The sequence below is a fragment of the Oncorhynchus keta genome, chromosome 19 (assembly GCF_023373465.1).
Source record: "Oncorhynchus keta strain PuntledgeMale-10-30-2019 chromosome 19, Oket_V2, whole genome shotgun sequence".
Lineage (NCBI taxonomy): Eukaryota > Metazoa > Chordata > Actinopteri > Salmoniformes > Salmonidae > Oncorhynchus > Oncorhynchus keta.
This window is the reverse complement of record NC_068439.1, coordinates 18,457,959-18,472,225: the sequence shown is the minus strand read 5'-3', so window position 1 is coordinate 18,472,225 and position 14,267 is coordinate 18,457,959. Positions and strand designations below refer to the sequence as shown.

General features: G+C 38.6%; 1 protein-coding gene across 1 annotated transcript; it reads right to left on the bottom strand.

Annotated features, from left to right (window-relative positions):
• Window positions 1–8,730: 8,730 nt before the first annotated feature.
• Window positions 8,731–13,634, bottom strand: LOC118370963 (chromatin accessibility complex protein 1-like). The gene is made up of 3 exons (XM_035756219.2): window positions 13,391–13,634; window positions 10,681–10,804; window positions 8,731–10,356 (listed from the first exon to the last, which is right to left on the bottom strand). Exons 1-3 carry the CDS (start codon window positions 13,541–13,543, stop codon window positions 10,277–10,279), a joined length of 357 nt encoding a protein of 118 aa, XP_035612112.1. The 5' UTR covers window positions 13,544–13,634; the 3' UTR covers window positions 8,731–10,276.
• Between the last annotated feature and the right edge of the window lie 633 nt (window positions 13,635–14,267).

Sequence of the window (14,267 nt, the reverse complement as noted above, 5' to 3'; positions counted from 1 at the left end):
TGAGTCCTATTGGACTGTCTTTGATTATAATTCAATATTGATATCGATATATTTTGATAAAAGTAAATGTTGAGCATTTGCCACCTGATTTGTACTGTCAGTATGAGTAGTTGAGGAACACAGATATTAATAAAGGTTGTGACTAATAATTGTTATTTTGGTATTTTGTCTCCGCCTAATACATAAAGATAAATATTGGATTGATTCTCATTTTATCATGCTTATTTGAGTTGTGTCCATGACATTTTCAAAGATATTTGAGATGGTTTAGTTTCTTCATTGCTTAGCTTTACCCCATAATAGTTTTTGCTTAAGTGATTGTATAGCTTTGATTTGGGCAGAACATAGTAGTATGGATCCATTTACTTTTCTATCTTATCCAAATACAGTAATGGCTCCTGCATCAGAGGTGATACATGCATCTGTTGTCATTTACATTTACATATATTTATTGTATACTGTGGGCAAAATGAAACCTTTAGAAAATATAAAATCAGACTTGTATATCCAGAAAGGCCTATCCCCTTTGCCTTTTCCTGTCTTCTCTTGAAGGTCTACAGTTGAAATACCATCCCGGCTTAGTAGAGTAGAACTTATTTTCTTAACTGATAGGTTACAATTTATGTACTTAAAGACAGTGTATGTCATTAAGAAATGTATCCACCTGTAATATGGTTGTATAAAATAATTGTTATGCATGCTCATTAACTTCAATCCAAACTATAAACTGAAAGTGGGATGTGGTCAAGTCAGTCTTTGTTTTCCTAAGTTACTTATCCTTAGCATAGGCTAATGGCACATATTGTCAAATCATTCATTCCACTTCAGTCATCAATTTCTTACTCTGACTATTCAATATCAAACTGTACATCTTATCGCTGGTCATCACAATGCAAAAGTTTATTTTTTCTCATTTAATATCTTAATTTAGTTAACTTTTGGATATATCATGAACATTTTAGACTTCTATAAAACAAACGTTTTGGCTACATAAAGTATCACACAGGTGCAGTCATGTTTTTTTCCTTTGTTTCTTGTGAGGTGCTGTAATATTAGTGATTTTGGCTTCTGCTTGTCTTATGTAATTCCACTACAGTAAACACTAGATTAGGGGTATTCAACTCTTACCCTACAAGGTCTGGAGCCTGTTGGTTTTCTGTTCTACCTGATAATTAATTGCACACACCTGGTGTCCCAAATCTACATCAGCTCCTGATTAGAGGGGATCCAGGTCCAGAGTTGAGTTTGAAGGCACAAGAGACTACTGCTGCCTCAACCAACATTCATTTTTTCTTATGACACAGATGACCTCTGACATGATGCTTCATGAGCAGCTGTTAGTGGTCTACAGAATATTCTATTGAAGTCATAGATGCAAAAGTTGACGCTTTGGCTTTTCTTTTTTTGCTGGAAATATAGCTTTGTTTTTAGGATTAGATGTATTTTCTTTCCACAAACTCTGTGACCGGTTCAGCATGCCCAGCTAGAAAAGTCCAATATTTCAGTCCTCTCTCCCCATTGAAGTTGGCACTGCTGTTTTTGAGTATTCTTTGGTTGAGCTGATTCCAAGCCCTAGCCCACGATAGTTATCATACTAAACTTGACCCCCTATAACCCACAGCGATGCTGTTTTGAGATCCTATTTTAAAAGATAATGGAGAACCTTCAGAGCTTCACCAAACGAATGCCATATAGCGGAATTTCGTGCATATAACATGCAAGACTGACATGGGGTATTTTTGTATCCTACCAACTAAAGCCCAGTTTCCATTGGCATTTTGAAGTCAGCCTGGGTTGCGCTGACATTGGTGGGCTAGCTCGAATTAAGTTTCCTCTGCCTCCAGAAATTATGTAATGTTGCTAGGTAGCCAATGTATAGCTGGCTTCGCTAATAGTGCTAGCTAGCTATCACCACGTTGAAGAGCTCAATTCACCATGCTGTAACTAACATTACCCCATACCGTTGCCAGTGCCAGCCAGACTCAGTCATGTATTTAGCTTGCTAAAGTTAGCTAACTATCTAAACAGTTAGCGTCATCGCTAGCATAATACCTACCTTGCTTGCCATGGCATTGGCTATTAGCTAGCTAACCAAGCAAACCAGATGACAGGATTGATATGATGTAGCTAGCTTTCAATACGACCTGGCCAGCAAAAATTCCTGCTGGCTTGTTTCAACTCTTGAGTTGCAAGCTAATGTTAGGTAGCCAGCATTCGAGGGCTGACTGTTCTCAAAGTATTTTGTAGTGCAAAAATAAAGGATACAGCAATGGTGGTAAAGTGTGTAGTTGGACAAGCAGTACTACAGTAGTCAATGTGCTAGCTAACAGTAACACGCCCATACAAGCTCGCTAAACGTGGTATCAGCGTTCTAATTGAGCTGTCACCAGCTGTGAAACTGCGCTGGCCCAGGTTTCCCTCGACCCAGCTTGAATTTGAGAATTCCATTTGAGCTCGAACGTGGCCCTAATTTGAAGTGCCAGTGGAAACTGGGCTTTAGTAAACTACCTCAGAACGGTCTCGGGTGCTACCGTTGTATATCCCTAATTTATGACGAAAACACAGAATTTATACTGACCAAACAACAAGTCAATACTGTGTATTATATAGACGTTATTATTTTATATTAAAAAACGAAACATGTACGAATGAACTTTGTTTTAGTATGTAAAGTTCAAGGGACCAAATTTTGTAATTGGAGTTAGTCTCAATGTTCTTACATGCATGTGAGTCCTCCCTTTAAAAAAATGTAGTGATAACAAAAACAACCAATGAACACGAACAAAATGAGTTGGGATTCGTTCATGTGGCTGTAGTCATGGCTGAATGATATATTGGCGTGCCAATGGAATGGCTTTTTAGATCGACGATTCATCGATATTCCTGCAATAGGTTTTTTGTAGTATTAAATAGAAATAGTGGGCTGCAGATGGCGAGAAAGAAGCTTGTCAATGGGATGTTGTATGCAGAGCAATAACTGCTGAAATCCAAACTAGGGTTGTGATTTGCTTGACTAGGTTTATTAGGGGGCCTAGTCAAGGTGTATGGCAAGTCTCACCTAGTGAGCTACATGAAGCTTGGCTTGTGGTCAAGTGTGGCATCTTTCATTCAGCATTTTAAGAGATTGCAAGTGGATGTCTGATAAATGGAATATACTTAACAAACCTACACTACTAAACATGAATGGTCCACAGTTAAAGCCGAGTGTCTGACATGATCTGCATCTTTAAGTGATTTTATCCAGTATCGCAATAACCCAGAAAAATAAACTATTAAGCTACAAATGATCAACATTTGATAATGTTTTTGATGAATATAATGTCTTTTTGCATGCCACATTTTACAAAGGGAATACAAATTTGAACTATACTTTGATCAATGTATTGTACATTGTGACATGAGAGAGAGATATACACACACACTGATGCAGCCTACTGGGATATTTCAGTCACTCAAGAAAAGGTACAAAAAAAGGTTGTATGGAAATGTAATTCAAATTCTTCTGTCATTATGGTCATCTGAGCTAAAACCATCCTGTTTTGTGTGTGCCTTTTTTAGAGTTCGTTTCCACCTCATATAGGTTGCTTACACTTTTTGATTCACAGAGCCATAAAATACTTTCTACATGAATTATCATGCAACCTTGAGTGAACATGCTGCATAGCACGATCAGTATTTGTGTTTTGCACTTTCAAGGCAGCTTGTGGCTGGGCAGACAGAAAAATAAATAAAGGTATTTTAATGCCATCAATAGGAATTATAAGGAATAATATAACTTTGAAGATCTCCCCCCCCCGCCCGCAAAAAATGGAAAGATATAGATATATATTCATTAAGTACCTCATAAGCCTGATAAATGCTGCATGGACTTCTCATTTAATCTTTTTCTATTGTCCAATAAAATGTCAATACCCCCCTGGGAGGTTTGATTGCCACACAAGGCTGTGCATATGCCATGCAAAACCTGCTTTCTGACTCAATGGGTCTTGTAGGATGTTCTGCATGTTCACTGTCAGAAGTGAAGGGGTATTTTCTGAACCTGACGCTAAAATAAATGGTTGTGTGTCTTGTATGCATTTGTTAACAAAACATTTGATTGTCTGAATAGTTGCATCCACACAGTTTCCATATTTAGCTTTTGTTAGGATGCTGTGAGTGTCCATAGAACCTAAAACAATGGGTTCAGTCAATGAAGAATTCATGTAATTTTTCCATCAGCAAAACTATGGGAACGCAATGCTGTTCAATATGACTGTTGACTCCGGTATTGCCATAAAAGGGCTGTATCTGCAACTGTTTTTCCTCCCTATCTTATTCTCCCACACCTTTGTCTTAAGATAGCCTTAGCACTTCAAATGGGGTACATTATTCTAGTATATTTGGCCTTAAGTACGAAATTATGCACTAGAATCCACAACTTGCAAAAAAGCTTGATTCCCATAGACACCTTAACCATGTCATGCCCCATTGTCATATCTACCTCCTATGAATGTAAGTGTCCTAAAGATGCAGTCACTTGATGAATGTATTTGTTCTGTTATTATTACATAGACATTCATCCTCAAATTCTAATCAATTTACTTTCTTTTAAAAAGACAAATGTCCGGTCTTTACTTATTTTTACAGTAAACAGAATTTTCAGGGTGCCGTTTTAACCCGTCGTTGAGGATCTTTTTTTGTTTCTTTAAATGTCAATGTAAGCCACGGAGGAGCAAAGTGACCAAAGTTTATCTTCACAAAGTCAGCCCTGCACAGTCCTGTGAACTCAAACCTCCTCGCCTGTCATTTAGGTTTTCAGTCTCTCTAACTTCTTTTACCACATGCCAAAACTGAATTTACTGTCATTCCAATCATAGAGAAGTCTTTTTTGTTGCTGGTTTATTTGTTTGGATCCACTGCTAAGCTCCTCGTTCTTGTTGTCGTAAAGTGTAAGTGAGCTTTGATTTCTATTTTACTTTGTTAACAATTATGATTACAAACACAAGCTATGCTGTAAACCCTGTTAGGAAATAATGTGAATACGTATTACTTGATGTAGTTCACTTTGGCTTGACTGTAAATTGCATTAATTAATAAAAAGGTTTGAATAAACTTTACTTGTCTATTTTACTATGCATATAACAATTTGCTTAAAATGTGAATGGTTTAATCTAGTCACGTATGTATGTTTTGAATAACTAGTTATGGTTCTATATAGGTGGACATGATCATCGATTCTGCAAGTTATTCATTCAGTAATACACATTTTTGGCTTCTTGAACCACATCAAATGTCACCATCTTTTGTTTTTGTTAAGTCTTTCTCCCATTCTTATTTACTTACATCAGTGGTAGACTTCTTCAAAGACATCCCTTTAAAATTTACTGACAAAAACTCACTAAACTGATGGTGTGACTGGAGGCATAAACACAAAATATATATACATTTGGTGCATTTGAAAAGTATTCAGACCCCCTGACTTATCACATTTTCTTACGTTACAGCCTTACTCTAAAATTTATTAATTTTTTTTCCCTAACTCAAAAATGGGTTTTGATTTTTTTGTTGTTGCAAATTCATTAAATGAAATATGTTTACATAAGTATTCAGACCCTTGACTCCGTACTTTGTTGAAGCACCTTTGGCAGCAGTTAATGCCTCAAGTCTTCTTGGGAATGACGCTACAAGCTTGGCACACCTGCAGATCCTCTTAAGCTCTGTCAGGTTGGATGGGCAAAGAAACCACTAAAGAACACCAATAAGAAGAGACTTGCTTTGGCCTAGAAACACAAGCAATGGACATTAGACTGGTGGAAATCTGTCCTTTTGGCCTGAGTCCAAATTTGAGATGTTTGGTTCCAACTGCCGTGTCTTTGATGCAGAGAAGGTGAACGGATGATCGCTATGTGTAGTTTCCACCGTGAAGCATGGAGGAGGAGGTGTGATGGTGACACTGTCAGGAATTTATTTTCGATTCAAGGCACACTTAACCAGCATGGCTACGACAGCATTCATATGCCAATTTCATCTGGTTTGCGCTTAGTCCCACTATCATTTGTTTTTCAACAGGACAATTACTCAACACACCTCCAGGCTGTGTAAATGCTATTTGACCAAGGAGAGAGATGGAGTGCATGAGATGACCTGGCCTCCACAATCACCCAACCTCAACCCAAATGAGATGGTTTGGAATGAGTTGGACCGCAGAGTTAAGGAAAAGCAGCCAACAAGTTCTCAGCATATGTGGGAACTCTTTCAAGACTGTTGAAAAAGCATTCCAGGTGAAGCTGGTTGAGAGAATGCTAAGCTGTCAAGGCAAAGGTTTGAAGAATCTCAAATATAAAATATTTTGATATGTTTTAATTATTTTTGGGGGGGATTTTTACCCGTTTTCTCCCCACTTTCGTGGTATCCAATTGTTGTAGTAGCTACTATCTTGTCTCATCGCGCACCAGCGACGAGACAAGGACATCCCTACCGACCAAGCCCTCCCTAACCCGGACGACACTAGGCCAATTGTGCGTCGCCCCACGGACCTCCCGGTCGCGGCCGGTTACGACAGAGCCTGGGCGCGAACCCAGGGACTCTGATGGCACAGCCCTTGACCACTGCGCCACCCGGGAGGCCCAATATTTTGATATGTTGAAATGACATGGAAACAACGTTGATTCAACCAGTTTTTGCCCAGTGGGACCATGCCAAACATTGCTATTATAAACAGCGTGGTTAGAGCCCTGAATGCTGATTGGCTGAATGCTGTGGTATATCAGACCGTATACCATGGGTATAACAAACAAATACAATAACGTTCTAATTATGTTGGTAACAAGTTGATAATAGCAATATGGCCAATACACCACGGCTAAGGGCTGTATCCAGGAACCCTGTTGTGTCGTGCCTAAGAACAGCTCAAAGCCGTGGTATATTGGCCATATACTACACCACCTCAGGCCTTATTGTTTAATTAGACCACCCTACTAGCACACAAAGAATACACAGGAAAATGTAGGTGAGTTTTTGAAGAACGGATAAAAGTTGCTGTGAACTTAACGCAATGTCCAAAACAAAGAGTCCTGTGGGCTCATGTTTTCCTGGATGAATGATTCAGTGCTGGCCTTGTTATGTTTCTATGTGCCCTTTACATTACTCCTCAGCCCAGCAGCCTCACTTACCATGTTAATACAAACACTGCTGGGGAACAAGACTGGTCCAGTTCCATCGTGGTGTAGTTGCTCCTGGATAAAACAACGAGCTGAGATCTGCCTGTCTTGTTTCCTCCTGAGTGCTTTGTGCGGGCGGGACCAGGATGATAGTTGGCTTGTGCTAGGCTTTGCTCCTAGAGGGAATATTCAAGCAGTCATATTAATGCCCTTTTACCAGTGGTGTAAATAAACAAAGTATAAGTACTTTAAAGTACTACTAAAGTAGTTTTTTTAGGGTATCTGTACTTTAGTTTTTCACTTATTTTTACTCCACTACATTCCTAACTAAAATGTGCTTTTTACTCCCATACATTTCCTCTGACACCTAAAAGTACTCTTACATTTCAAATGTTTAGCAGGACAGCTAATTCATGGACTTATCAAGAGAATGCGCTGTCATCACTACTGTCACTGATCTGGCAGACTCACTAAATTATGTCTGGCTATCTATAAATTAAAACAAATATTGTGCTGTTTGGCTTGCATTTTAAATTAAACATTTACTTTTACTGGGTGACATTCACTTTTACGTGAGCCATTTTCTATTGAAGTATCTTTACTCAAGTTTGACAATTGGGTACTTTTCCACAGTGATTATTTGTTATTATAGGCAAGGTAATACTATTGAGAAATGAAATGATTGTAGAAGTTAGTTGATCAAAGGTGATTGAGCGAACTTCCTCTTGGGGTTTGTGCAAGCAGAATAGGGAAGTACAAGAACAAAGAGGAAAGGTAATATTGAGCTTTCTGCTCCAAACCAGAATGGTTGAATTCCTAGTGTATGAAGTCATGCATGATCAGCCACTAGTCTTGTTTTAATGCCACGTGCACAAGTACAATGGAATGCCATTCTTGCAAGCTCTAAACCCAACAGTGAAGCAATCAATATAGTATAGAATCTGTTCAGGAGTCTGCTAGTGGCAAACTTGATGAACCAGTACCGCTTGCCATGCAGCAGAGAGAACAGTTTATGTTCAGGACCTGTCACACGGAGGGGTCCAAACACAGCGGGAACATTTATCTTGATGGCACCTGAATAATTGCAAATGTTCTACATCTTCAGTCCTCCCCACATCTTTCTAGTACGATACAGCTTGAACCAATCCCACGGGTAACTAGGAACCCGTTCTTAGATTTATAAGAACCTTTTATGACTGATGTGTTTCTAGTATAAAGGAGCACATTGTCAACAAAGGACTCCATCAACAGGAAAGACCACGTGGCATCCCTTCTAGAGGTGTTCACATCATGCAACTCCGACTTGAAAAACAAATGAATATGTTCTTTAGGCTTTTTACATTGAATGAACTGTACCATGTAATATATTCCACTAGCAATGCATGCAGATTCAGGGTAGGAAACCCTGTACAAAGCAAGAGGTGCACTTTGTATGTACTGTATTCTTTGCCTTTTATTCCTCAATAGCGTCACATTCCTATTAGGTGTATTTTAATCACATGTACCTAAAATCCAAACTGTATGCAAAGGCTACAGCATCAGGGGTATTCTGATGGCAATAAAATCTGTTTATACTTCCAGGCTGCAGACCTGTACCATAAAGAGATGCTTTATTGAATGAAGTACAGCTGTGTATGGCATTACATTGTTGCAACGAGGGAAAAAACTTGTATCTACAGTAATTCAACAGAAATAGGGAATGATGAATAGTCTGTGTAGCATGAAGAAGAGGATTTAATTTATTAATAAAACTAAACTATGCTACAAAAGACAAGTCTCATTAGTTGGGTGGGATCGAAATTGCTGTTCACTCTTGTAGAAAAAAAATATTATAGCTGTTAAACTGTCCAGTGTTTCCTGATTTCTATTCAATATGAACTATAATTACAATGAGCAATTTTTTTTTTTTAAGGAAGGAAAACAAAGTAATTTAATGGTTATCAAGTTAAGTACCCTAACATAATGGTGCGAGTAGATTGGCCAGCTCATCGTCCCGAAGAGATGCGCTGTCAGGAGTATGCAATTGAGTTTGAGGTGGGTTTCTTTGTTTTTTCCCCCTTCAATTTATGCTTTGGCCACAAATAGGAGTATAGGATGAGTCAACAACATCTATTTGGGTATGAGTTAACAGAATATGATTAAGTTATGATTTAATGGGACAGTTAGGCTACTTAGTTCAGTGCATTCTTGAGACATCACATTACAGGACCTTGCTTTGTAGTTTCATGGCACACAGACACACAGCAGAATATTTAGACTTTGATTCAATAAATGTATTAAGTCTGATTATTTCACATGAAAAACCAAAAAATATGGCAATGCCTACTGTAGCATAACTTACATTGCAATCGGAGAGGAGCTGTTACAAAAAAAATAAGAGAAGATTTAAATAAGTGCTGCCTGCAGCCACCCAGGACTGGAAGTACCTATGAGTAGTATAGAAAATAGATCACACTAAACACAGCTAAAATCTAAAGTCTGTATATTCCTTAGTCACATAACCCATTCAAACACTGTAAGAAATCAGTTTACATGTCTATATTTCTGCAGATTTCATTGGGTATATGAATAAAAGGAATAAAAGTCCATTAGCAAAGACTGTGCATAGGTGTTACTCTTTATAAAAGGATACAACCAACAAGGAATGTATTTTGACCTGAGAACTGCGTCGCTTGTATGGAAGACATTGTTGAAAAAAAAGAAACTGATCTCGTTCACCCTTTGCTTCAAGGTCTCCTGTAAAACATAATGCCCAAAACAAATGAAATCCCTCATCTCTGTGCGCTATTTGCATCAGCTGGCATCAAAACCCAGGGGAGTACAGAGATATCCCTCTTAGGCAGCAGGTTATTGCTGTGGCGGGGAAACATATAATTATGATTTTAAAGCTTTATCTGTAGTCATTTCACATACTAATTCTTTCTGACCCAAAACTGGATGCTCAGCATGCGGATGACTCGGCAACTTAATTGTAGTAAACATGATATGCTCTAGTAAATCTCAGATCAAGATGTAGGCCTACACAATGCCATTGAATGGAAGTGGTATGAATGTAGTCTACTTCAGGAATGAGCTGGAGAAAAATATTCAGACTCCATGCTAGCAATACAACCACTGTTGCTTCAAGGGGTTTTGCTTCAATTGTCTGCTTCCTCAATTGGATTTTCTTCTAGAAGCTTCAGGTAATCCCGAACCAAGATCTTCTTTGGTAGGATATCTGCAAACGGTAAACGAAACAGATAAAAATATTTGCTTTCTCAGTGTCATGATAGCCCATGTTCATTCAGAGAGAAGAGAAGGACGGTCAACTGGTGGTGGTGACAAATGGATTAAATCACATAAAAAAAAAAGAAAAGTATCAAATCACCAGTTGGCAACCCATCCCTTATGGGATTAATTTACAAACATTACAATAATTCACTATAGTAATGAAATGATAATTATTCCGGTGTTTTCTGCATTGCGCATCGCATAAAGAGTGAATTTATTTTGTGAAAATCAATACATAATAGTAAAGAAGGTTTTGTGAGAGAGGTCTTACCTGTGAGAAACTGAAAAGTCTCTTTCTCCTCAACAGTATTGGCCAGATCACTGTACAAGAGGGTCTGGTCTTTCCCTGATCCATTATTGAACGAGGACAGAGCTAGGTGCTGAACAAACAGTTCCTAGAAGAGAGATGAATCAACTTATTACATGGGACAGTTCCATATCATTACCAGTGACACCATTAGGATGAAGGGCAGTCTTCACTTTACAAGGCTCTGATGGAGGTTACACTACAGCCACGTAAAGTAAGTTGAGGGGCAAATCACATTTTATTGGTCAACTACACATATTCCACAGTTATCGCAAGTCTAGCGAAACGCTCCCGATCCCCAACAGTGCAGTAATATACCCCCCAAAAAAACAAAAAATACCCAAAATGTAATCAAAAAAATATTAGAAAGAGCAAAGTCAGAGTCTGGAATATAAATACAGTTGAAGAAGTCGAAGGTTTACATACACTTGGGTTGGCGTCATTAAAACTCATTTTTCAACCACTCCACAATTTTTTTGTCACCTATATTGTTAGCAAGTCATTTTGGACATCTACAGTGTGCATGAAAATTTATTTTTCCAACAATTGTTTACAGACAGATTATTTCAATAAATCACAATTCCAGTGGGTCAGAAGTTTACATACACCAAGTTGACGGTGCCTTTAAACAGCTTGGAAAATTCCAGAAATTATGCCATGGCTTCTGATAGGCTAATTGACATCATTTGAATCAATTGGAGGTGTACCTGTGTATGTATTTCAAGGCCTACCTTCAAACTCAGTGCCTCTTTGCTTGGCATCATGGGAAAATCAAAAGAAATCAGCCAAGACCTCAGAAAAAAAGATTGTAGACCTCCACAAGTCTGGTTCATCCTTGGGAGCAATTTCCAAATGCCTGAAGGTACCACATTCATCTGTACGCAGGTAAGAAGACCATGGGACCACGCAGCGGTCATACGGCTCAGGAAGGAGACCCGTTCTGTCTCCTAGAGATGACCGTATTTTGGTGCGAAAAGTGCAAATCAATCCCAGAACAACAGCAAAGGACCTTGTGAAGATGCTGGAGGAAACAGGTACAAAAGTATCTATATCCACAGTAAAACGAGTCCTATAATTGACATAACCTGAAAGGCCACTCAGAAAGGAAGAAGCCACTGCTCCAAAACCGGCATAAAAAAATCCAGACTAGGGTTTGCAACTGCACATGGGGAAAAAGATCGTACTTTTTGGAGAAATGGCCTCTGGTCTGATGAAACAAAAATAGAACTGTTTGGCCATAACGACCATTGTTATGTTTGGAGGGGGAAAGAGGCCTGCACACTGAAGAACATCATCCCAACTGTGAAGCACAGTTGGGGGGCATCATTTTGTGGGGGTGGTTTGCTGCAGGAGGGACTGGTGCACTTCACACAATAGATGGCATCATGAGGCAGGAAAATGTGGATATATCGAAGCAACATTTCAAGACGTCAGTCAGGAAGTAAAAGCTTGGCCGCATATGGGTCTTCCAAATGGACAATGACCCCAAGTGTACTTCAAAAGTTGTGGCAAAATGGCTTAAGGACAACAAAGTCAAGGTATTGGAGTGGCCATCACAAAGCCCTGACCGTAATCATATAGAAAATTTGTGGGCAGAACTGAACATATATTTTGGATGCAAACCGTGGTTAAGCTTCATCAAAGAAGAGAGAGAGGACTGAAAAACAGCTTCTACTGTCTACACATCCTACATGTTAGAAAATACTTCAAATTGTATTTAACTAGGCAAGTCAGTATTTACAATGACGCCTACCCCAGACGACGCTGGGCCAATTGTGCGCCGCCCTATGGGACTCCCAATCACGGCCGGATAGCCTGGATTCGAACCAGGGACTGTAGTGACGCTTCTTTATTTATTTATCACTCCAGTGTTAATCTGCAAAATTGTAATTATCCACCTACCTCCTCATGCCTTTTGCACACAATGTATATAGACTCTTTTTCTACTGTGTTACCTGGTTAAATAAGGTGAAATAAAAATAAAATTATTGCACAGATGCAGTGCCTTAGACCGCTGCGCCACTTGGGAGTCCAGACTAAAACGTTTGTGAATAACAGCCACGGTGACCGGTAGATACGGGCAGTGTTGCTGCGGGAAGTTTTGACGTTAGGATTCAGATCTTTGTGCATGACCAGATACGAAGCAAAAACGGGAGAAATACTTTGAACACAACAACTGCAGCATTTATTTTGATATAAATCACAACGTACCCATACTTGACTAATTTTATGAAACGCTCACACTGAAGAGCCCCGAGTATGGCCACCCCGCCAACATGGCTAGTGAATTAGCCAATGCCTAAATCTACCTGTATTTGGCGGGTGTTAATTTTAGGCCCTGCATTCATTACGGGATAACTGTACATCCTATTCTGGTTTAAATTACAGCCAAATATATTTCCACTTTATGTGCAACCGTAATGTCACTTCAGGGTGAACTTTAGTTAGCTAGCTGTTACAGCCATTCAGGGTTAGTTTACCTACCTTGACAAGTACAGTAAACTTAGAGATTAACGTCCCAATGTATGAAAGTAGATAGCTAGTACTGTCTGTATATGTATACATTCATTTCAGACCTTACTGCAAAATGACCTTGTAGGCCTAGCTAATACGAACCGTTAGCTAGCTAGCATAGCTAAACCAATAAACAAACTGCGGACTGAACTAAACTTACTGTTGCTTTGGTGGTGAGGAGAAGAGCCTCTTGGTTGATGCTTGAGACGTCGGGAGAACTTTTCATGATCAGTTTCACACGAGTCATTGGAAGAGAGATGCCTTTGCTGTTAGATGCATGATTCACTTTCTCTTCCACGTTGTTGCTCGACATCTTGATAAGTATGTTTCTCAGTAGTAAGGGCACACAGTTGATAAACACTTACGAAGAGCGGAAGTACCCGGCTACTTTCAGAGCAATGGCGTGGTTAGTTTTTTTCTTCTGCCATTTCCCCCCAAATCCTTTTTTTATTTTTTATTTATTTGTAATTAATTTATGATTTTTTTCCCCCCACACGCTACTTTAAAACATGTTTTTTTTAAATAATAAATCAATACATAAAGCACGAGGGAACACAAGCATACATAGATTACAAACAATGGACAATCGAGTTTGGGGGTACAATATCACATTACAATTACACAAGGACCTTAAGGAACATACATATACTTACAATTCTAACATATTTTTTGTTAGTAGAGCATTCAACCGTCTTAAAATACAGTTCAATTTATTTTTGTAGGATACGAAAATGTGGTTTTCTGTTTGTGAATTTACATTTGTGTATATGAAATTTGGCCAAAATAATAATTAAATTAATTACATAAAAATGTTTCAGCTTATTTCTATTGTATGTAAAGAATCCAAACAGTACATCTCTCCACAATAGTGTAAAATCTTCACAAATGTGTTCAATTATAAATCTACTGATGTCTTGCCACAGTTTTCTTACATTAATACAATGCCAAAAAAGATGCAACACTGTTTCTGGGTGGTCATTATAAAAGGAGCAATTTGAGTTGGTTTTCCTTAAACTTCTTCATATAGTGGTTGGCAG